The 23,899-nt window shown below is 55.9% G+C and overlaps 1 protein-coding gene across 2 annotated transcripts in view; it reads left to right on the top strand.

Moving 5' to 3' along the window:
• The window catches only part of ADAMTS14 (ADAM metallopeptidase with thrombospondin type 1 motif 14), a gene marked incomplete at its 5' end in the record, with an annotated part of 90,406 nt that overhangs the window by 60,625 nt on the left and 5,882 nt on the right, over nt 1-23,899 (top strand). Inside the window, 13 exons of one of the 2 annotated variants that reach the window (XM_082674188.1) lie at nt 102-258; nt 2,231-2,336; nt 4,054-4,197; nt 4,849-4,981; nt 6,381-6,494; nt 8,813-8,961; nt 10,913-11,088; nt 13,342-13,475; nt 13,839-13,962; nt 14,937-15,017; nt 18,449-18,612; nt 21,438-21,606; nt 22,055-22,187. In XM_082674188.1, the coding sequence (XP_082530314.1) occupies nt 102-258; nt 2,231-2,336; nt 4,054-4,197; nt 4,849-4,981; nt 6,381-6,494; nt 8,813-8,961; nt 10,913-11,088; nt 13,342-13,475; nt 13,839-13,962; nt 14,937-15,017; nt 18,449-18,612; nt 21,438-21,606; nt 22,055-22,187 (1,784 nt within the window). The remainder of the gene's footprint in view (nt 1-101; nt 259-2,230; nt 2,337-4,053; nt 4,198-4,848; nt 4,982-6,380; nt 6,495-8,812; nt 8,962-10,912; nt 11,089-13,341; nt 13,476-13,838; nt 13,963-14,936; nt 15,018-18,448; nt 18,613-21,437; nt 21,607-22,054; nt 22,188-23,899) is intronic. The other variant, XM_082674187.1, reaches the window with a different exon arrangement.

Below are 23,899 nucleotides of genomic sequence, written 5' to 3' on the forward strand. Positions count from 1 at the left end.
CGTTTTGCGGGCCTCCGTGTCCCCTGCTGCTGGGAGCACAGGGCAGGGTGCCTGCTGCAGTCCGTGGGCTCTGACCGGCACTCTGCTCTCTGGCCCCCCAGTCCCTGAGCCTGATCGAGCGTGGGAACCCTTCTCGCAGCCTGGAGCAGGTGTGTCGCTGGGCACAGTCTCAGCAGCGCCAGGACCCCGGCCACGCAGAGCACCACGACCACGTCGTCTTCCTCACCCGGCAGGACTTTGGGCCCTCAGGTACGCAAGGTACTGTATTTGCCGTGGCCAAGTGTGTGCAGCTGCAGGGCAGAGGCCAAGGCTGTCTCTGGGGCCAGGTCTTCTGGCAACAAAAAGATCCTTGGGACTTTGGAGACAGGACCTGGCCGGACAGGTAGGCGAGCTTTGGAATGGTTTCTCGGGGGCCAGGGGAAGTGAAGGGGCCCCGCCCTGGTCCCTGCTGCCTTGGTTGAGCCTGCAGGTCGCTGTGAGTCAGGCCCTAGGCCCTGTGATCACCATCTTGGAGCCTGGCTGCTCGAAGACCTCAATGATCTTCAAGATGCTTCTGCCCACATTGTATCCTTCTGTCCTCACTGCAGGCCGTGGGGCACCTAGGGCGGGGCTGGTGTGGACTTCAGAAAGGATGGCCCTGCTCTACCCGCAGATCCATGCCTCTCCAGCCTAGTGATCCAAACTCATTCATCTCCTGAGATTCTCCCAACTGTGGAATGGGAGAAATAGTAGTATTTGCCTTCCTCCATTCCCGGGCTGCTAAAAGGGCTGAGGGATGCATCCCATGTCTGTGACAGAGGATGGCTGAAAGCGCTCTGCAGACATAGGAAGCTTTGATCACCCCCAGGTTTCTGTATGGGGAAACCAAGGCACAGAGTGGCAACGAGGCTTGCCTAGGCCTCACAGCAGAGAGGAGACAAAGCTGAGACTCAGACTGTATCTCCAGGCTCCAGGTTGAGGGCTTTGTAGTGTTTTCTGGTTTGATGCTAGAAGAGAGGCAGCCTCTACCAAAAGGGCTGCTTGTCTGAATCCCTGAAGCCCCAAAGGCAGGCTTGTACGCACACAAACAGATTTACACACCTACACGCAGACACTTGCGTGTACAGACACATGCACACTCATGCACAGACACACATGTGCAGACACACAGACACATGTGCAAAGAGACACACATACACGTGTGTACTTGCATGCCCTGTAGAGTACATCCAGACCTCCAGGACAATCGGGACCCAAGAAGCCTTCTCACCACAGCTTCTTGTTACACCCCCAAAACCATCTCAAATAAGAGAGGATTTCAGCAATTCCGAAGACAGGGAATAGCTATCTGGTCATGGTTGGCTGAAGGCCCGAGGCAGGGAGCGCTCTCTACCATCTCCCCCTCCTCAGATGTCTTCCTCAGCCCAGGCTGCCCTCCCAGCTGATTACGGGCCCTGGGGAGGCGGGGAAGCAGCCCCCGTAGATCACGGGCCTCGCACACAAAGCTGCTTACTCAGTGCCACGTGCCGGCCCCCTGCACTGCCCGCGGCTCCTGAGGCCTGCGCAGCTGTGTCTGCCCCTTGCCCGTGTCCTCCCCTCCCCCTGCCCGCCCCCCACCTCGCCAGAGTCTCTCGCCTGTCCTCCAGGCCCAGCTCTAGGCCCCCGTAAGTCATTCCCTGGTCCCGCTCAACCCCTTCGGTCAGAGGCCTTCCCCCTAGCCACCCCACACACCCCTCTGTGCTCCTTGAACTCCGGCCCTGCAGGCCCACACCTAGGCTGACCTCGTGACCCCTAGTCTCCCTGCTAAGCCGTCTGCCCCTCCGGTGTGTGGGTGTGCTGGGGGGATGCGGGCTCGTGCCTGTGTTCCCCGTAGTCTCTAACACGGTGCCACCTGCTACCCCGCGTAGACACATTTGGAGCTTGTTTGTTGACTCACCAGCGGCCTGACTGTCTGGAGGGATGCAGCTCGGAAGTCGGCTGTATGCAGGCTTGGGGCCGACAAGCACAGAGAGCTGCAGGCCAGGAGGGAGGGCGGCAAGCCTTAGGACGTGGGGGCAGCTTGGCCCAGGAGCTGTACTGCGGGTGCGTACACACGGGGGGCGCGTTGGAAGGATCCTTCTTCCTCCAGGGACCCTCCGGTGGTGACCAGGTCTGGACGCCCCTGCGGTGGCTGGCTCGGCACAGACCTCGTCGAGTCCTACCTCACCTGCACGTGACCTCTCTCTCTGCCCTCTCTCCCTCTCCCTGGCAGGGTACGCACCTGTTACTGGCATGTGCCACCCCCTGAGAAGCTGTGCCCTTAACCACGAAGACGGCTTCTCCTCGGCCTTCGTGGTGGCCCACGAGACCGGCCACGTGTAAGTGGCACTGAGGGGCGAGCGGTGCCTTGAGCTCTGCGGAGGTCTGCGGGTGTGGGAGGCTTCGCCCCAGTTGGGACTCCCTTCCTAGTGTCCAGGGAGATGCCAGAGGAGCTGCCCCGACGGGGATGGAGCCCTGGGGCCCAGACAGCAATTCTGGCCCTGCCTTGGGCCCAGCCCCAAATCCAGGGCCTTGGGAGACCAGATGTGGCCCTGCCTCTGGCAGGCCAGTAGCAGTGTCGCCTTATAGGCAGTGCTCTGCTCTCTGGGTGGCCTCTATTCCTCCATCTCAGCCACACCTCAAGGCCCTCCCAGTGCTCCGCGATGGAGCCCTGGCCTGAGTCCATCATAAACAGGGGCACTTAGACCCAGGCCTCGGGCCAAGCGGGTGGCGGGCTTGTGTGATCCTCGGGCCCGGATTTGGTTTAGAGCATGTTCATTCATTCATTCAACCAGTATTTCCTGAGCGCCTGAGGTGTGCCAGGCCCTGTTCTAGAAATAGGGCTGCAGTGGAGAACGGGACAGAAATGCACGCAAGAAGCTACGTGCTGGGAGAAAACAAATAGTCCACCATCCAGTGTCTGGTGGCGACATGTACCTGTCACAGTCACGTCTCCTGGCCTTGTCGGTCCACAAGGGCAGAGCTACGGGACCCGCCCCCAGCTTGCCCGCCCCCAGCCCACACACAGAGTGAGGGCTGTTTTCTGCAGCTGGAAGGACCTGGGAATGAGAGCAGTGGGCCAGTCCCGAGGGCGAGCCTGCCATCTGTGGTTGGCCATGCCCCTCCCTGCATCTGCCTGCCCCTGTGATTTCACCCCCGCCCTGCCCCTCACTGGGTGGGTAGCACCTCCTCTCTGGGGCCTCCGTTTCCTCATCTGCAACACGGAGGCTGACACCAGGGGAACCTCTGAGGTCCCTTCCTGCCCTGGCAGCCAATGCTTCCACATATCCTGGAGCCAGGAGTTTGTCTTCCTGTATGTGAGGGGGCAGGGTGTGTCCACTCTTCACTCACAGAGCCCCTCCCTATGGAGAGACAAGGTCAAGCTTAGAGGCCCATGTGTCTGTCTAGTGGTCAAGGCCAAATGCAGACTCCTGGGAGTGTTTAAGAATTTAGAACCTTTGGGCTTTGGTGTTAAATACTAACTAGAAAGAGCAAACTTTTACATTTAAACTATCATCACAGCAGGTAGGTACCACACACAAAGCTCTGTGCTGGGTACCGCGGGGTCTAGGAGAAGCTAAGGAGGCTGGCACCCAGGGAGGGCGCAGTAAGGGAGGTCGAACTGAACAGAATGAAACTGGTCCTTGCACGTGAGACCTTGGGTCTGGAGGGAAGACAGTGCATGGCGTGTGAGTTGTTAATGGTGGTACAGGCGTTCCCTGCTGTGGGAGGGCAGCCCACAGGGAGGGCGGCCAGGAAAGGTGTCCTGGGGCCAGAGTGGAGCTGGAGCTGACCTCGGAAACTGTGAGGACGTGGGTAGGGTTTGTGGAGGGGTCAGGAGGGCAGAATGAGTCCAGCCCCATTGGGGGGCCAGGTGGAGTCTCAGCTTCCATCCAGAGGGGTGGCCCTCTCCACTGCATGGTGGGGAAACTGAGGCCAAAAGTCACAGTCTGAAGCCTGGTCAGGGCAGGGTCTCAGGCCCGCCTGCTCATCTCCCGAGGGGCGGGCTCCCTGGGCATGACTGAGGGCTCCCCTCTGTCCTCCCCCACCCTCTAGGCTCGGCATGGAGCACGATGGTCAGGGGAACGGCTGCGCAGATGAGACCAGCCTGGGCAGCGTCATGGCGCCCCTGGTGCAGGCTGCCTTCCACCGCTTCCACTGGTCCCACTGCAGCAAGCTGGAACTCAGCCGCTACCTCCCGTAGGTCACCTCCACCCTCTGGGCCCGGATGGGGAGCAAGCGGCCTGCCACTCCATCTCCCCCAAGTCATCTCCCCTCCTAACACCATCCTACTCCTGACACATGCTCAATTCTGGGTTTGCTGGTCAGCTCCTGGGGCTCCGGGGACGTGGAGGCCCAGGACAAGCATTGGACTCAGGAGCTCAAGGCCGAGAATGGGCGCAGAGTGGATTTGGGCGGGATGGGTGCCGGCAGATATACTGTCTCTAACCTCACGCAGCAGCCGGCCAGTGCCCAGTGTACGTCCTGCACGGCGGGCTGACTTGTCTTCTTCTCTCAGTGCAGTGAGCCCTCAAATTGTCCACGAGCCAACCCTTCATCTGGGCCATGATGTGTCTCTGTAATGCGGGCAAAACAGGCCCTGTAAGAAAACCACAAGCTGAGTGCCTAACCGCAGTCCTGGGTCCCCTTGCCCTGGAGCTCCCAGACATGGTCGTGGGTGGAAGCGAGGGGAGGGCAGCCTGTCCTCCCTGGACAACCCAGCTCCTGGCACAGGGCAGCGGGGGCAGATTCCTGCAGGCCTTCCTTGCTTGGTTAACACCCCCTCCTCTGGGAGGGAGAGCTTGGGAATTCCTGTCCCCACCCTGCTCACCTCCCTGCCTCTGCCGGCAGCTCCTATGACTGCCTCCTTGATGATCCCTTTGCACCTGCCTGGCCCCGGCCCCCGGAGCTGCCCGGCATTGACTACTCAATGGACGAGCAATGCCGCTTTGACTTCGGCACTGGGTACCACACCTGCTCAGCGGTGAGTTCCCATGGCCTCTGCCAGCTGGATGCCAGGTCAGGTCCTCCTGGGATGCAGGCTGGTCATTCACAGAGCACCTTAGCCCAGGCAGGGTGACCAGGGCCCAGGCCCTGCCACTTTCTGCCATATCCCCGCCCCACGCAGGGGTGGGGGGCCAGCGTGTGTGGTGGCTGGAGAATGCCTGGAAAGATGGGAACAGAGTAGAACAGAGAGGATGGGCCACCGCTGGGGTCCTGGTTGGGCTGGTCACCGGGGGAGTTTATCTGTCAGGTGGCCCATGTGTCAGATCAGGTGCTGGGCTCTGGCCTGGTGGAGAAATACTTGCCACCCTCTGCTCTTTGGGCACTTGGAGGATGTTTTGGGCAGACTTCCCACACTGGTAAAGTTCTCGTGTGACCCATATAACCTCTCTCCAGGGGGTCAATTGCATGCTTCCCTACCCCTCCCCCACCCCCATCCCCTACTTGAGGAGATAGATACAAGGGAGCAGAGCCCTGTCCCTACTCTGCAGGACAGGGCAGGGGAGAGCCTGGAGCCACCTAGGAGAGAATTGAACAGCTGCTAACCAGGGCCCAGGTGGAGCCTCAGAGACGCAGACATCCCAGGGCAGGGGGCTCTCTGAGGGGTCAGGCCTTGATGCCTCGAGTACCTCAAACCGCCCCCATCCAGGAATGCAGCCCCCTCCTCAGCTCTGCAGGACCAGAAGGCCCTGTGTGTGGCCACCTTGCCCACTGCCCAGGCCACACTGGAACAGCTGGTCTCTGCTTTGGGAGTGGAGAAACAGCTGGGATATGGGATTTCAGTGCCCAGATGCTGTGTTTGTAGGACACTAGTCTGGCCAGCAGGGGATGATAGGAGAGAAAAGGAAATTGGGGCTTTCCTGGACAGTGTGAAGCAGAAGGGTGCCAACCTCTGGTGTGGCTGGGTGAGATTAGAGGGAGGTGGGAGTCCTGACCTTGTCTGGGTGCTGCAGGGTCTGGGCTAGACTGGCAGCCCTCTCAAAGCCCTCCACATGCACAGAGCTCAGGGGGTATCAGTGGACCCAGCCTCCCCAGAGCCTCAAACCCTGGTGCCTGCTCAGTCACAGAGTGGCCTCTGCAAAGGCAGGGAGGGAGGCCTGGGGAGGGAGACCAGAGGCGTGTGGGCTGTGGCTGGTGCCTTCTCTTCGGTGCCCTGTTGGAGAGAGGAGGGGTCACTGAGGCCAGTGGCTCTTGTGGTGGGGTCGAGCTTGTGTGCGCGCGGGGCTCTGGCTAGACGGACCCCTCCTGCCCCCCTCGCAGTGTTCTGGCCCCAATGCCCACCACACCCTCCCCTCGCTCTGTCACTGTCCTTTGCCCCCGGACAACGTGTCAGAGCTGGGGAGCTAGTCCGGCCCAGTGACCCTGAACCTGCCGTGCAGTTCAGGACCTTCGAGGCCTGCAAGCAGCTGTGGTGCAGCCATCCTGACAACCCTTACTTCTGCAAGACCAAGAAGGGGCCCCCGCTGGACGGGACGGAGTGTGCGCCAGGCAAGGTACCTGCGGACCGGGGGCTGCAGCAGGAGCGCCTTCCTGGGGCGCAGGCCCCACGGGAGACCCACCTTGCTGCTGAGTGTGGATATGAATGCGTGGCGGGGGCTGGGGGAGGGCTGAGGACAGGAGCCAGCCTCGCGTGCGGGCAGATGGGCAGGGAGTCCTCGCAGGAACTCACACACACGCCCTCTCCTCCCTGGCACCACAGTCCTTGGCTTCTACAGCAGCAGTCTGGCCTTGTCTCCCAGCCCATCGGCAGGAATGCTTACTGCCATCTGAGGAGAATGCAGCCCAGGCAGGTTAGGGAACTTGTGGAGGTCAGGCAGAGGGTGACTGGCTGAGAAGGGGTGAAGGGAAGATTCCAGGTGTTCTGCCTCCTCCCCCCGCCCACCATGCTGTTTCTTACCCCTCCCCCTGAAACCTGCCCTTTCGTGTACTTCCTGGGGTGTGTTTGCACCCTCTTGTGTGTGTGAGTGTCAGGAGGACCCCGGATCTGAGAGCCCTGAACTGAGGTCTGAAACCCACCTCTGCTCTATCGCTGGCCCTGTTCCCCCCCACCCCATTTCTGTGTGGTGACCTTGGTCCATTCTCTGACCCCTGCTGAGCCCTGACCAAGCATCCTTCCCGCTCCTCAGGTTGTTATGAAGTTGTGAGTCATGTCAAAGCAAATGAGAGGGCTGGGAAGAAGCGCGGTGCTGCCCCCAGCAGCCTGTCCTCTGCCCTTCACCCTCTGCCCTTATCTTCCCATTCTCATCTATAAATGGTCTGTCCTTTCACAGATGTGTGGGGCTTCCCATGGCCTTGTACAGGCCCTGTGGGCTCCAAACCTGGAGGGCTATTATCCTGGAGCCTCGGTCTACCTGCTCCAGGTGTGTTCGAGTTTCCAGGCCCTCTCCTATCACAATTTCACATAAGAGTTAATCAACGGCTCTCAGTTTTGTCTGCGTATTAGAACCATCTGGGGAGCTTTAAAATCCCCCACACCCCAGAACAGGGAGTGACTGCAAACGGGCACAAGATATCTCTTACGATGGTGGAAATGTTCCAAAATTGTATTGTGGTGATGGTTGCCAAATGCTGTAAGTTTATGAAAAGTCATTGAATTGTACACTTGAAATGAGTGAAGTTTATGGCCTGTAAATTTCAGTTGACCCTTGAATAACACAGGTTAGGACTGCACGGGTCTGCTTATATATCTGCTTATATCTGCGGATTTGTTTCTTTTCAACAGTAAATACCACAATACGACCAATCGGTGGTTGGGTGAATCTGTGGGTGCAGACCATGGATATGGAGGACCGACTATAAGTTATATGTAGATTTTCAACTGCAGAGGGCAGGCACCCCTAACCCCTGAGTTGTTCAATGGTCAACTGTATAGTGCTTCTTTTAAAAATTACCACTTCTTTTAACAATCCCTACCTCTAGAGAGCCTGACTCCGTCTGGGGTGAAGCTGAGGCATCCAGAGTTCTTAAATGTTCCCCAAGTGACTCCAAAACTGAGAACTACAGAGTTATCTCTTGAAAAAGACCCAGAGAGCTTTGCTGTCTTTCTCACCTATGGCCCTACAGGAAAAGGGAAGGGGGTTGACTTTGGTTGAGCCCTCCTTTGTGCCTGGCCTTGTGCTGAGGGCTTTGTGAGTGTTGCTGCCTTCAGTTCTTAGAACAGTCCCATTTAACAGGCAAGTACACTGAGGCTCAGCAAGGTGAAGCTATGCCAAAACCACACATAGCTAGTAGTGGCCGAGCTGGGATTCAAACCCAGGCCTCTTGGACTTGAGGCCTATGCTCCCTCCACTGCGTGGATGGACCTCCCGGGTGGCTGGCTTCCCTCCCATGAACATACCTGCCTGGGGTCCCTGGATGGTGATTTCAAGGTACAGAGCCAAGATCAACTCTAGATGGTGTGGGAAGATTGTGTCTTCTCTCCCTTATCAGCCCTTTGTTTCTCTGGGGGTGGTAAACCAAATAATTGCACAGCTGTTGTCACCATGAATAATACCATCTGCCGTTTCTGGAGGGCTGTGTGTGCCAGGTGTTATCTCATTGAATGCTCACAGCAGCCCTGTGGGCAGGTGCTGTTATCCCCATGGTACAGTCGAGGAATAGGGTCAGAAAGGGGAGCCCTTTGTTGAGGGTCCCTCAGCGCATGGTAGGGCTGGGATTCTGGGTGACCCTGAGGCTTGGGCTCTTAACGTTCCTTTTTCTGGGCTCACCTGTGGTGCCTGCCAGCTGTGCCGTGTGCCCGGCTGGGCACTTCCTATGGCAGGCTAGGCAGCGGTGGCCCTGGGGTGACCTCGCACCCTCTGCTCCATCCCAGTGGTGCTTCAAAGGTCACTGCATCTGGAAGTCGCCGGAACAGACTTACGGCCAGGATGGAGGCTGGAGCTCCTGGACTAAGTTCGGGTCATGTTCACGGTCGTGTGGGGGCGGGGTTCGATCCCGTAGCCGGAGCTGTGACAATCCCCCGTGAGTGCACTGGGCTGAGGTGGGCAGGGCAGGGGCCCGAGGGGGTTGGAGAGGGAGTCGCTGGGGGGCAGGGCACAAGAAAGAAGGTCCCCTGCAGGTGGCTGTGTACGTATTCCAGTGGATGACGGCCCAGAATTGTTGGGGGCGCCAAACCACTTCCACCTGGGTCCGACATCTCCCTTTGTGTCTGACTGACATCTGAGAATGGGTCCGAACCAGTGATTCTCAGATTCTCGTCTGCGAAGAATCTGGGTGGGCCCAAGGCTTGGCCAGTTTAACGAGCCCTCCTGTGACCCTCATCCTCCAGCTAAACGTTGAGAAAACACTGGTCTAAATGTTCACTAGCCATGTCTTGGGAGGATAAATTCCCCAAGTCTGTTTCCTACTACCTGAAGCAAAACTTCCTTCAATTTTTCTTAACTTATCTCTTTCGAACATCAAGTCCCCCCCCCCTCACTACCCCCTACCCGTATGTCAGCATTCTGGGGGAATAATCTCTTTCTCGCATTTATCCCCTCTATGGGGACCCCCTCCCATGGTTTTGGAACCTCTGAGCACCAGCTTTTGATGGCCTCCGTCTCCCAAGCTGAAGCAGCCTGCTTAGAACAGCTTCGTGAGAGATGGGGGCCGGCTGGGGCCGGCCGTGTGGCTCAGCTGTCTCCACGTTCAGTGATTCTGAACCTCTGTGGGGCAGGGCCGGTCCCAGCCCTCACAGTGCTGAGTGACGCGATGGGGACCTCAGAATGGCAGGGTCCTAGGATCACAGAGGCTCGGGGGTGGTCACCCTCCCTCCAGCATCCTCAGGAGTGGTCCTTCATACTCTGCTGTGTACCTCCAGGGATGGGACGCTCCGTGCCCCCTGGAGCAGCCTATTCCTGTGTACTGGCCCTTTACAAATATGAGACGAGATGAACAGCCTTCGACCTGTTGGGGGTAGGAGAGCCAGGTTAAAGAAAGGCACGGTGATGCCCACTCTGGATGGACCACCTCCCAGTCACGAGAGAGAGTTATCCCCATTTACTGAACTCGTCTACGATAATAACTATTTTTATTTTATGAGGCTTAAATGAAGTATAATCTATGCACTCTCAGCACCATGCCCATGCCCAGCACAGATTAGTAAAGGACAGCTGCTGTTATAATTACCCCAGTGCACGGAGCACTTTCTCTGTGCCAGGCGGGGTGCTAAGCACGTCCATGCATAAACCCATGTAATCCTTCCAGCATCTCTGAGCAGAGTTCCAGTAACCTTGTTCACTTGGGTGCTTTGTATCCATAATCTTACCGGATCCTTTTAATTTCATGGGGAAGAGAGTACAGATTTAAATACCTTTTTAAAACGTATTCTTCACAGACACACCAGGAGGTAGGTAAAATAAGACGTGTTATGGGCCCTCCTTTAAAGCAGAAGTTAAGACAGCAAGCCTCGGGGTTAGATTTAGCCAGGTCTTCTTACTGCACATCCGAGTCTCTTTTTACCACTCCGCAGTTTTTTATGATATTAAATGGAAGTGCATGCAAGTAGGAGCAGCTGAGTCATTTATTGAGGGCCTGCCATGTGTCAGGAGCTGTGTGACGGCTGAAAGAATAAACGAAGATGAATCAGATTGATTTCTCTTCTAGCCCGGCTGGAGGGGGTTAGTCATTCCCTCCTGTCTTCCTCCCTCTCCCTCCCCCCCATCCTTTGCCCCCTTTCTTTTGCTCATTCTCTCCTCTCCCCCATCACACACACACACACACACACACACACAATAGGTGGCATATGCCTGAAGGGACCACAAGGCTCTGAGCTCAGCAGTCCTCACAGTGGGGGTTCCTCTCTAGTTTGTAAGTTAGTGGAGCCCCTTTTTATGCTACTCTAAAAGGCTGGGCTACCCCAGGTCACCATGTGGGAAGCCTGCCCCCACCCCGAGCCTTTCCAGCCAGCACGGTCTCTCTGCGCTCGCCCCAGCCCAGCCTATGGAGGCCGCCTGTGCTCGGGGCCCACGTTCCAGTACCAGGTCTGCAACGGCGAGGAGTGTCCGGGGCCCTACGAGGACTTCCGGGCCCAGCAGTGCGCCAAGCGCAACTCCTATTACGTCCACCAGAATGCCAAGCACAGCTGGATCCCCTACGAGCCGGACGACGGTGAGTGGAGTCCTGCTCCCCACGCCCACCCCGTGGCCTTGGGCATCTGCTGGGTCCATGTCTTCCCAGGCAGGGCTTCCCAGGCCTGGCCCACCAGTGAAGGTGGAGGGACAGCGGTGGCACCAAAAGGGATATTGCAGTCGGCAAGTTTGCCACGCGCCTTTGTGCAGGCCTTTGCGCTGTGCACGTTGGGGGAGCCCCAATCCTCATCACAGCCATCCTTGATTTGTACGCTTATGCTGACCGTGTTCTGTCAGATGCAAGGACAATGTCTTGAGCAAGGGTTACTTGGCCCAGAGGCACCGGCTGGCAGCAGTGCTGGCTGTCGGGGTTGGTGCCTTTCGGACATGTCCTTACCTGTGCAGAAGGCCCAGTACAGGTGCGGGTGCCCCTTGCTCTGCTCCTGAGAAGTTTGTCCTATTACATACCACGTTTTTAGGTTTTACTGATGGTGCTACTGTTTCAGTAGTTAAGGAAAATGATTTGAAAGTCAGGCCGATGGGAGTCTGTGGGATCCTCCTACTGACCCCCTACAGGCTACCCTGGACACAGGTCTCAGGACTCAAGCGGAGGGTCTGAATTCTGGGGCCAAGCCAGTGCCTGTCTGTTTTGGAGCATTTCCGGGGATGGCTCTCGCAGCGGCAGAGAGAACCCAGTGAAGGGCTGGATTCATGCCTTCAGGCTGGAAGGGCCTTTCACGGTCCTCTCAGTCTACTTTCCCCTGCCGGCCTCTCCATGGTCCTTCCATAGCCTGATGCTTACCCCCTACCACGTAGCCCTCGCATCAGACGGCGCCGATCAGAATGGCCGTTCCTGAGCCCAGGGCCGCCTCTTCGTAGCCCTGGTTCCAGAGTATCAGTGGCAAGACCCTCCGTCTTCAGCTCACGTTGAGAATGACAGCCTTCAAGTTGGAAGGGACCTTGGAGGCCTGTGTATTGCCCGCCAGTGCACAGACCCCTCCAGAACATGCTTGTAGGGAGTGTCTTCTCCCTGCTTAGACTCCTCCTAGCCTGGGGAGCTCACCACTCCCGTGCCATTGTCGGCCGGCTTCCAGGGCTGCCCAGAAACCCACCTGCCTGGGGTGCACTGGTCAGGGTCCTGCCTGTCTTCGGGAGGGATGCAGCCCCCCACCCCTTAGCCCCTGGCCCAGGTCCCACCAGGAATATGACTCCCGCTCTGCATGAAATCCGAAGTAGTATTGGGTGTTGTGGCTCCGGACTTGAGTCCTGAGTGCTGGGGCAAGACGCCGCCAGGTATCCCGGGAGCCCGGGGATGAGGACCCTGGAGCCAGATGGTTCCTTACCAATTTTGCTTTGGAAGCCTTGCACATCCATGCAGACCCACACAAGCTGCTGCCACAGGGGTGGAGAAGGGCTGCAAGGCCAATGGGACAGCTGGACTTTGGGTTTTCCCAGGACTTTTAGTCAAATTCCAGGAAGTTAGCTAAGCCCCAACCTCCCTTTTCCTAAGAAACACAGCAAGTGTTTATATGTTCTCCGGAACCTACTCTTGTAGGACGTTAATAGCCTTGATTTGATTGTTAGAACTAGAAAGGATCTCCCTCCTTCCCTCACTGCCGCTCTGTTTTGTAAACCCAAGCACAGACCACTGTTCTGCCTTACTTTCATGCAGCCTTCTCATGTTCACGAGCATGGTAAGGTTCACCATCACATGTGTGACGGTGATGTGTATGTAGAGGTCAGAGCAGGACTCAAGCCAGACTGCCTGGGTTAGAATCCTGGCTCTGCCACTTACTGGGTGGCTGTACGGCCTTGAGCAAATTCCTTAGCCTCTCTGGTCCTTGGTTTCCTCCTCTGTAATGCTACTTCCTTGGGGGTATTGAGAGGCTTAACTTAAGTTAATTCACAAAAAGCATTTAAAGTTGTACAGTGAGAATGTATAAAGGTTTTAGAAGTCTGGCACATAGTAAGCTTTCATTAAGTGTGGGCTTATTATTATTGTTATTATTATTGTTTTATCACTTGATGTTTCTTAACGACGTGATGTGGCATTTTACTGATCAGGCGTAATAAATAAGGAACTGAGGCTCAGAGAGGTCAGATAATTTGCCCAAGGTCACATGGCTCGTAAGTGACACAGCACGGATTTGAAGCCCAGCTCCACACCTAGTTCTCCCCCCGTTGCCCAGAGCTGGCCCCTGGAGCTTCCTGTTCGGGCCACGTGTTAATGTCGGTCTAGGCCAACCCACCTTCTCCGAGCCCAGCTGGCTCAGTGTGGTCCCTTTCCCCACAGACGCCCAGAAGTGTGAGCTGATCTGCCAGTCAGAGGACACAGGGGACGTGGTCTTCATGAACCAGGTGGTCCACGACGGGACTCGCTGCAGCTACCGGGACCCGTACAGCGTCTGTGCCCGCGGCGAGTGTGTGGTAGGTGCCCCCCTCCTGGCTGCCCACCCTCTCCCTGCCCCGGGAGACTGGAGGGCTGCACTGCCTCCTTCTGCTCCCTGGGAACACAGGCATTGCCTCCCCTTCCTCACCCATGACACCCCTTGGTCCTCAACATGACCTTGGGATGCTGGAAAAGGGTTACTGCCCAACCCCATTCGATGGGAGAGGCGTGGCCAGGTTTAAGACCTTGCCCATGTCACACGGTGACTCCAAGAATGGCTCTCGGTCCAGGGTTCTCTCCTGTCAGGGCCTGGGGACTGAGGAGGGGGCCAGGGGCTGCCGACCTGGGGGTGGTGGTGGGGCATGGAAGCCTCTTCCCGCTGACCCCGTCTCTGGCTTCAGCCCGTCGGCTGTGACAAGGAGGTGGGGTCCATGAAGGCAGATGACAAGTGTGGGGTCTGCGGCGGCGACAACTCCCACTGCAGGACTGTGAAGGGGACTCTGGGCAAGGCCTCCAAGCAGGCAGGTGAGCAGGTTAGGGCTGGGGGACGACCAGGAGGGGCTGGGGTTCTGGCCCAGCTAGCGTCCCTAGAGCCCGAACCATCCCTTAGGTGGGCCCTCCCTCCTTGAGCTGGGCCACAGTTCTGGTGCGGGGGGGCGCCCTGGAGCCTGTCTCAGACCACAGCTGCCCCCGGCTGTGGTTCCTCATTTTCCAGGCGTGCTGCGCCTGCACTTGGGCTCGGGAGCTCAGAAGCATTTCCTGCTTGGCACTGTGTTGTCCTAGGAACTCAGCCATCTCTTTGGCCTGGGGCTGTTAGTGGGAATGAGGGTCCAGACAGATCTGTAGATGAGGCCCAGGCTGGACTGGTAATTTCCTTTTTGCTCTTCTCTCTCACTTTTTTTTTTTTTTTTAACTGAAGTGCTTCCTGCTTTGAACTCCCGGTGCCTTAGAGTTCCTTGACTTCCCTCCCCACCTCCAATCTGGCCACACTTGCTGTTGAAAAGGGCCAGATATTAGTCCTTTACACTTTAGTATGAACTAGATTCATTTCCCCTTGGGGATTCACCTTTGCCATGCCTCTCCTCGTTGGGGGAAAGTTGATTGCTCTGAGAAAGGTTAGTTTTCAGGCCTTGGATTGGGAGGATCACGGGGGCCCCCCATGCTGGATCTTCATGGCCTATTTCATCAAGATTCCTACAGTGGCTTAAAGTGTGAGAAGAAAGCGGGGAGGGAAAGTCAGGAGAGAAAAGGAGGGTCAAGAAAGTGGCAGATAATAGGAACTAACACACACACAGAGCCCAGTAGTATTTATAGAGCATCTTGAGCGATATGAACTGCGATCCTCTCAGCACCTTATGGAGAAGGGCCCATTCCTATTTTACAGACAAAGAAACTGAGGTTCCTGGGTATCTGTGAGGAGAGGGGGTGATGGGGGATGCTGGCAGTGGGGCTACCAGCTCAGGATGCTCATGGTTTTTCTGGATCTTCCTCTGTGGCAGGAGCTCTCAAGCTGGTGCAGATCCCAGCAGGTGCCAGGCACATCCAGGTTGAGGAGCTGGAGAAGGTCCCCCACCACATTGGTGAGTGCCAGGGTGCCAGGAGATGGGCAGCCAGGCCCTGGGACCTGCCCTCGGGTGTGGGGGGAGCTGGGAGGGCAGAGGAGAGGATTCTAATGCAGAGGGCATTTCATGAGTTCGAATGATGGGAGAGAACCCTTTTTTTTTTTGGTATGCGGGCCTCTCACTGTCGTGGCCTCTCCTGTTGCGGAGCACAGACTCCGGATGCGCAGGCTCAGCAGCCATGGCTCACGGGCCCAGCCGCTCTGCGGCATGTGGGATCTTCCCAGACCGGGGCACGAACCCGTGTCCCCTGCATCGGCAGGCGGACTCTCAACCTCTGCGCCACCAGGGAAGCCTGAGGGAACCCTTTTTTATTGATTGATTGATTTTTATTCATGTTGAAATGGGAACCTGCTCCATGGTTCAAATATCAGAAGGTATGAAAGGAGATCCAGTGAAGATTCCCCCCCAGCCCACAGCCCCCATGGGCAGATTTCTTTGGGGGGTGATGAAAATGTTCTGGCGTTAGACAGTGGTGATGATTGCAGTCACTGAATTGCATACCTTGAAAGGCAGAATGGTTTGGTATGTGAATTAATCTCAATTTAAAACATGCAAGCATGGTTTGGCGGAGGCTCCTGGCGAGCAGGTGGGCAGAAGGCCGCTGCCCGCACGTTGGGCTGTGGCTGGGTTCCCCCACACTCGTCTGTGCTCAGGCTCCTTACTGAGGGCATGTGGGCTGTGATGTCACTGGGCCTCAGCATGTCACAGAGGCCGCTCTTACCCACTGTGCCCACCAAGTCACCCTGCTTGTCACCAGCTCGTCATAAACACGAACCCAGAACCTAACGTCTCTGGGCAAGCTTGTATATTACAAAAGTGCTAACTTTTCATATTTTTAGGTTATTATTAAAATAATACAAGACATTTTTAAAGTCTCCTGGAGAACTTGCACTCCCTGGAGAATACATCTGCATTAGCACAGCTGTAAAAATTCCTAACCTGCTCTGGAGGGCACCTGAGTGTAGTCCAAGCAGGCATAAGGCACAAGGGGAAACTGACGCGCAAAGTGGCTGTGGGCCCTCTGCGTGCCCTCATTCACTTGCGGGGTGAGCCAGTCTGGGCCTGGGTCTGCCATCTTCTACCCCGTGCCCCTGCCAACTGCACCTCTGCACAGGGAGTGTGAGACGGGAGGGCTTTGGCTTGGCCGCCTCCCTGCCCGCTTGCCTGTCTGGCTGTGGAGTATTACGCCTGCACAGGGACAAGGGGAGAAGGTCATTTACCCCTGGAAGAGGATGGTTGCTTACAGACACTCCTCCTACTGCACCCCTACAGATGATTCCATAATGTCAGCAGCCCCTTGGGCCCCTGGCCAGCCCCTTCCACCCACGGCCCCCCAACCCCGCTCAGATGTCCAGCCCTTCCAAGGAGCTAGATGCGCTTGTAGGCAGCGGATGGGCTTCCCTGGAGGTCGGGGCAGAGGCTCCTAGCACCTGTGGCAGGCTGTGGGCAGGCACACTTGCTGTGTGTTTATGGGGTGAGGGTTAGAGCTCTCCGGGAGCCTGGGGGAGAGGGAAGCAGCACTGAGACCTGTCGTCAGCACAGGTTGTGTGATTACACGTGTGTGAGATCCGCAGCGGCCCTGGTGTAAACGTGCAGAGTGTGTATGTGGGAGTGAGTGTGTGCGTGCCCGTGTGTGTGCACACGCGCGCTAACAGGGTATGTACTCTCTGGAGAAGCCCGGGACAGGTGGCAGCCTTGGCAGTGAAGGCCGAGGCCCTGGTCCAAATGTGTGAGGCGCTCCTGGAATTCGGGGTCACGGACTCTGAAAGGAAGTGAAGGGAAGACAAGCCGTGCTGTTAATACCCACCGTGTGGGGGGCTTGGAGCTGGCGCTTTTCATTCGTTATCTCGTCGGAGCCTCATGATAACCCTCTTGTTATCCCATTTTTGCAGTTGAGGAAATTGAGGCTCCGAGAAGTTAAAAGAGTTGCTGGAGGTACCGAGTGGGTCAGTGGTAGGACCTGGGCTCAGAGCTGGTAGGAGGTGGTGGAGATTCCAGCCCACCACCCCCAGGAAGGCGGGGAGTACATCCAGGGACCGGGGACAGCAGTGGTCGTGAGCTGCAGAGGCAGACAAGGGCCTGAGGAGATGCTCAGCTCTAGCCTGGAGGGTCTGGTGATTCTGGGGGCTGGCAGAGATCAGGTTGCGGGAAAGGAGGGGGTGTCTCTCTTCCCACTCAGCAGGGAGGCTGGCCCTCCGGAGAGCTGGGCTACCAGCCTCTGTGTGTCCAGGACAAACCCTTGCCCCTCTCAGGGCCTCTGATTCCCCATCTGGATTAATAACAGCACCAACCTCAGGATGCGTGTGAGGACCCCACTGAGGCGGGAGCAGAGTAAACAGCATGTGGTTCATCCCTGGATCCTTAGCTCTTATAATTACACCAGGTGGGGACACCCCGGGGCTCCAGAGCCTTTGCCAGCCCCACCTGGCTGGGGGCTCGGGTCCCACGGTGCAGCCATTCTCTGACCCCTGATGCCTCCAGGGTGGATGAGGCTGTAACTCGGGGGCCTTTGCTGGGGTGTCTGCAGCTACACACCTTCCGCCCGCCAGTCACCCAGCGCCTTTCAGTTACAAGTTGTGAGTTACTCGCTGACTGGGACTTTAAGGGGGAAAAATGAACAGATATTTTTTATACTCTGGCTCTGTGCCAGGCGCTGTGCTGGGCCAAGGACACTGAGATGGCGGAGGTACACTGACAGGCTATGGGAGAGACAGGATATCTGTAATTGCAACAGTGCTAAAAGTCAGGGGCTGATTTGATGACAGTAATAGTGCCTACCATTTATTAAGTGCCAACTGCATGCCATGCACTCTGCCTAGTTCTTTATATATATGAACTCCTTTGATTGTCCCAAGAGCCCCATGGCAGGGTAGGTGGGCAAGGGATACTGCGATTATCCCCATGGGACAGCAGCCCTATGAGCTAGGTAGAATTACCATTCCCATTTTACAGATGGTAAAACAGAGGCAGCACAGGGAGGCTAAGTAACTTTCCCAGATCAGTCTGGCTCCAGAGCCTGTACTCTTAGCCTCTATGCTCTGCTGTCGAAGTTGTAGGGAGGGCAAATCCCTGAGGACTGGACAATCAAAGAAGGCTTCCTGGAGGAGGGGAGAATTGTGCTGAGCCTTAAATGTGGGTGGAGATTAGTCGGGCAGGAAGAAGGGGAGACAAAGTGAGAGGAATGGTGTGTACCAGGGTCCAGAGGCAGGGGTGCTATGTGGGGGCAGTGGGATGATCCATCGGACTGGAGAAAGGCTCAGGTGGGAAGGAGTGACAGGTGGGCAGGGAGCCCCTAGGGGCCCACTGGGACGGCCTTGAAACCCCTGAGGTGTGGCTGGTGCTCCTGTGGAGGGGAATAGAAATCTGTGTGACCCTCTCCCCATGGCCAGCGGTGAAGAACCAGGTCACAGGCAGCTTCATCCTCAACCCCAAGGGCAAGGAACCCACGAGCCGGACCTTCACTGCAATGGGCCTGGAGTGGGAGTACGCGGTGGAGGACGCCAAGGAGAGCCTCAAGACCAGTGGGCCCCTGCCGGAAGCCATTGCCGTCCTGGTGAGTCCCCACCCTGCATGGTGGCCCCTGCCCCCGCCCCCCGCTTGCTGCCCCAGCCCATCCCCTAGCTCACCGTCTCTGCTGCTGAGCCAACGCAGGCCTGGTGGAAATCCTCCTGTTCTGGTGTCTTCAGGAGCCTGGGCAAGGCCAAGATGCCCTCTGTGCTTCGAGGCTGGGAGGATGGCAAGTGAGGAGGAAAAAAGAAATGGTTGTCTCACTGTCTGATCAGAGATGCCCCACACAGGGAGTCTGTTCTCCTTAACACGGGGTCAGAAATAGGGCCCAGGAGGAACTGGAGGAACCTGGGTTGGTTCCCCCATGGTTCTGCCATCATCCAGTATCCAGTTGCATTATGGCTTTGCCAGCAAGTGAGTCCAGGAGTCCAGTGGCCTGTGGCCCAGGAGTGCTGTCTGGCACTGCCAGCCTCCTGAGAGGGGGATGGGGCCACTGTCCCAGCTGAGGCCCACCTCTGCCCACACCCCCTCTTCCTAGACCATGAGCCAGGGCTTATGAAGCAGGGATTGTTAACTCAGGAGACCAGACTGGGAGGGGCTCTATTGGCACCGGCTGGTGGCAGGGAGGCCTTCTACAGGCTTTGTTCCTGGTGCTACCCTCATTAGTCAGGGAGGTCCTAGAGGGCAGGGTCTGAAGCCTATTGATGTCAGCATACTAATTCAATCCAGCGTGTGCTTCCTACTCACCCTATATTTGTTGTCCACCCGTACACCCATGGCTGATTAATTTTCAACGAGAGTACTAAGACCATTCAGTGGGGAAAGAAGAATCTCTTCAACTAATGGTGCTGGGACAACTGGATATGCACATGCAGAAGAATGAAGTTGAACCCCTGCCTCACACCGTATACCAAAATCAGCTCAAGATAGATCAAAGCCCCAAGTACAAGAGCTAAAACCATAGAACTCTTGGAGAAAAGAGAGGGATAAATCTCATGATCTTGGATTCTTAGATATGATCCCAAAAGCATGAGCAACAACAACAAAAAAGAGAGAAATTGGTCTTCATGGAAATTGAAAGCTTTTGTACATCAAAAAAGACGTTTTGAAGAAAGTGAGAAGATAACCTGAACAGACTGGGAGAAAATATTGGCAATCCTATATGTGATAAGAGTCTCTATTGTAGACCATCTTCTAGAGTCAGGCAGTATGGGTGCTCTGGTGAGCAGGACAGACCAGCAGACATGGTTCCTGCCTTCATTGGAACTTAGGTGTGTGGGAAGGAGAATCACCGATGGGCACACAGGCTGTTCTCAGGCCTGGCACACAGTAGCTGCTTAGCTTGAGTTTTTTTTTTTTTTAAAAACATCTTTATTAGAGTATAATTGCTTTACAATGGTGTGTCAGTTTCTGCTTTATAACAGAGTGAATCAGTTATACATATACATATGTCCCCACATCTCTTCCCTCTTGCATCTCCCTCCCTCCCACCCTCCCTATCCCACCCCTCTAGGTGGTCACAAAGCACCAGCTGATCTCCCTGTGCTATGTGGCTGCTTCCCACTAGCTATCTATTATACATTTGGTAGTGTATATATGTCCATGCCACTCTCTCACTTTGTCACAGCTTACCCTTCCCCCTCCCCATATCCTCAAGTCCATTCTCTAGTAGGTCTGCGTCTTTATTCCCGTCTTGCCCCTAGGTTCTTCTGACCATTTTGTTTTTTAGATTCCATATATATGTGTTAGCATACAGTATTTGTTTTTCTCTTTCTGACTTACACTTCACTCTGTATGACAGTCTGTAGGTCCATCCACCTCACTACAAATAACTCAATTTCATTTCTTTTTATGGCTGAGTAATATTTCATTGTATATATGTGCCACATCTTCTTTATCCATTCACCCGATGATGGACACTTAGGTTGTTTCCATCTCCTGGCTATTGTAAATAGAGCTGCAATGAACATTTTGTTACATGACTCTTTTTGAATTATGGTTTTCTCAGGGTATATGCCCAGTAGTGGGATTGCTGGGTCATATGGTAGTTCTATTTTTAGTTTTTTAAGGAATCTCCATACTGCTCTCCATAGTGGCTCTATCAATTTACATTCCCACCAAGAGTGCAAGAGTGTTCCCTTTTCTCCACACCCTCTCCAGCATTTATTGTTTGTAGATTTTTTTTTTTCTGTTTTGGAGTTTATATTATTTTGCTGTTGTTATTTTTATTTTTTAGCGTCTTTATTGGAATATAATTGCTTTATAATGCTGTGTTAGTTTCTGCTTTATAACAAAGTGAATCAGTTATACATATACATATGTTCCCATATCTCTTCCCTCTTGAATCTCCCTCCCTCCCACCCTCCCTATCCCACCCCTCTAGGTGGTCACAAAGCACCAGCTGATCTCCCTGTGCTATGCGGCTGCTTCCCACTAGCTATCTATTTTACGTTTGGTAGTGTATATATGATGATGGCTATTCTGACTGGTGTGAGATGATATCTCATTGTAGTTTTGGTTTGCGTTTCTCTAATGATTAACGATGTTGAGCATTCTTTCATGTGTTTGTTGGCAGTCTGTATATCTTCTTTGGAGAAATGTCTATTTAGGTCTTCTGCCCGTTTTTGGATTGGGTTGTTTGTTTTTTTGATATTGAGCTGCGTGAGTTGGTTGTATTAGCCTCAGTTTTGCCATGTGGCTACAGGTCTGAAAGGCCTCGCCAGTGCGTGCTCAGTGCTGCCCCCTCCTGGCTCTCACTGGTTCTGCTTCTAACCCCACATCCTCCCCTTTGACCCCTCCTCCCCGGTCTCCCTATGCTGGCCTTGCCTCCCTGCTCTCCAGTCCTTTGCCACCTCGTCTGTCTCCCTTCAGGTGCTCCCCCCAGCTGAGGGTGGCCCCCGCAGCAGCCTGGCCTACAAGTACGTCATCCACGAGGACCTGCTGCCCCTTATCGGGAGCAACAACGTGCTCCTGGAGGAGACAGACACCTACGAGTGGGCACTCAAGAACTGGGCACCCTGCACCAAGGCCTGCGGAGGAGGTACTCGCTTGCCTGACTGCAGACGCCTTGTGGGAGGAGCGGGAGGGGTCGGGGGCCTGACATCGTCTCCACTTGGCATGTCCCCGGCTCGTGCCTCAGTTTCTCCTTGAAGGTCTCTGGGGTGTGGCAGGGTGCCTGGGCAGGGCCTTGGGGCTGGGCTGGGGGTGCTAGAGCAGTATCCGGGGCAGGTCCTCTGCCCTGTAAGGGCTCACCAGCTGCGCGCAGAGACAGCAGCCCACGTCCCCAGCTGTGCTATACCAGTGACACCTGAGATGGGCTGGTCAAGGAAGGCTTCTTCAGAAAGTGACTTGGGGATGGCAAGATGCAAAGGCACAGAGGGAGGGGGGATTGGCTGCAGTCTCTCCAGAGCTCACTGTCCCTGAGGCTCTGGGCAGGACAGTGGGGACCTGGTGAGACTGACCCCCACGGCAGGCTGTCCTCCCTTCAGGGATCCAGTTCACCAAGTACGGCTGCCGGCGCCGACGAGACCACCACATGGTCCAGCGGCACCTGTGCGACCACAGGAAGAGGCCCAAGCCCATCCGCCGGCGCTGCAACCAGCACCCGTGTGCCCAGCCTGCGTGAGTGCTTTCTGGGGGAGGGACAAGAGGCTGACAGCAGACCCTCTCTCTGCCCTGACGTCAGGACGAGGGGCGGGTGAGCCTGCTTCCGCCAGTGCTGGAGGGTGGAGGCACGTAGCCCCCGCAGCCGGGACTTCTTGAGCAGAGAGCACCCACACGCCAGCCTCTGCCCATGGCCCGCGCGGCCTTCCTTGCCCGTCCATCCCCTCTGGGATTTCTGCATTAACTTTCACTCCCAGAAGGAGGAAGATGCTGCCTTTGTTCTGCTCCTCCCAGGCTTATTTTACAGATGCGGAAGCTGAGGCCCGATCTGGGGACACAGCTTTCCCTCAGTGATCCAGGGGGTCCATGCAGGTGAAGAGGATTTCAGTGTTTCCAGGCCCTAGGCCAGGACGCTGTCTACCAGTTCCTCCCTGCCCAGTCATGTGGGGCCCAGGGATGCGGTCTGGCCTTTCAGCGCCCAGCTGTGGTCTAGCCCTGATTGGGATTCCCTGGCCTGAGGACACAGGCTCTTTTTGAGCCCAAGGTCATGTTCTTGGGGTTACTTGGAGGTGGCTTTGGGGAGAGGAGAGAGCTATAATCTGTGGAGGATCGATGTCTGGTCTCTGGGCCTGATGCCCAGCTCGTCCTCAGCCCCAGCAGGCTTCTCTAGTGGCCCCCAGGTAGGGCCGAGGGTGGCTGGCCAGTAGGAAACCATGAAGAGCTGAGTCCATCCTCCTGCCTCCCAGGAGTCCTCCCAGGGTTGGGGGGTTCCAACTCGGCCTTGCTGATCCACAGCAGCTCTGCTTCCACAGGGTAGAGGGACCTCAGAGCCAGGGCGGGAGCTGCTGACCGGTGCTAGAGGCTGCCATGGCCTCCCTGTGCCCGGCCCAGGCCACGATCCCCAGCCCCCTGGCTCTCCATGGTTCTTTTTTATGTATTACTTTTTATTCAGGCCACTTTGCCCACAAACATCTGTGATCACAGAGCACGCGGGGCTAACTCTTCCATGACCCCTAGCAGGTCACCCCACCCCGGCTTGTCTCCTTATCTGTAAAATGTCAAATGAAGTTTCGGGGCTTTTTGTTTTGTTTGTTAAGGGAAGGGGTTGGCTAAAGCCGTCGTTTACTAAATGATGCCTCAGGAAACAGAGGGGAGTGGGAGTTGGGGGCTGCCCCTCCCTCCACCCCACCAGAGCAGTTTTGCTTTTGTCTAACTCTTCCAGTGGGCGCCTGCTTAAGATGCTGCTGGAAGTTGCTCTATGGCTAAAAGACGCTTGGAGACTAGCGGCTTAGCTGATCAGCACCAAAGCTCTGCAGGCACTGACGGTGATGATAATAGTGCCTGCACTTATGACATGCCTACTGCATGCCATGCACTCTGCCATGTGCTTTACATATACAGGTCCTTTAATTGTCCCAAGAGCCCCATGGTAGGGGCTTCTACTCTGCAAGCTGTGATTTTCATCTGTTTGTGCCCGGCTGAATGTCAGCACCTAGGACAGTGCCTGCACATGCTAGACACGCAAATATTCATGAAGTGTTGAAAGAATCCTGATGTAAAGATGGGGTAACTGAGGCTTAGAGGGGTTAATAGCTTGTCCAAGGACCTGCAGGGTGTCAGGATTTAAATATGCATTATACCCATTTTTCAGATGAGGAAACAGAGGAGAGAATACGTGACCTCCCTAAGGCCACACGCCTGACAGCTGCAGAGCCACGTGGGTGGCTGGC

Source organism: Grampus griseus (genome assembly GCF_964374135.1).
Source record: "Grampus griseus genome assembly, chromosome: 16".
NCBI classification, from domain to species: domain Eukaryota; kingdom Metazoa; phylum Chordata; class Mammalia; order Artiodactyla; family Delphinidae; genus Grampus; species Grampus griseus.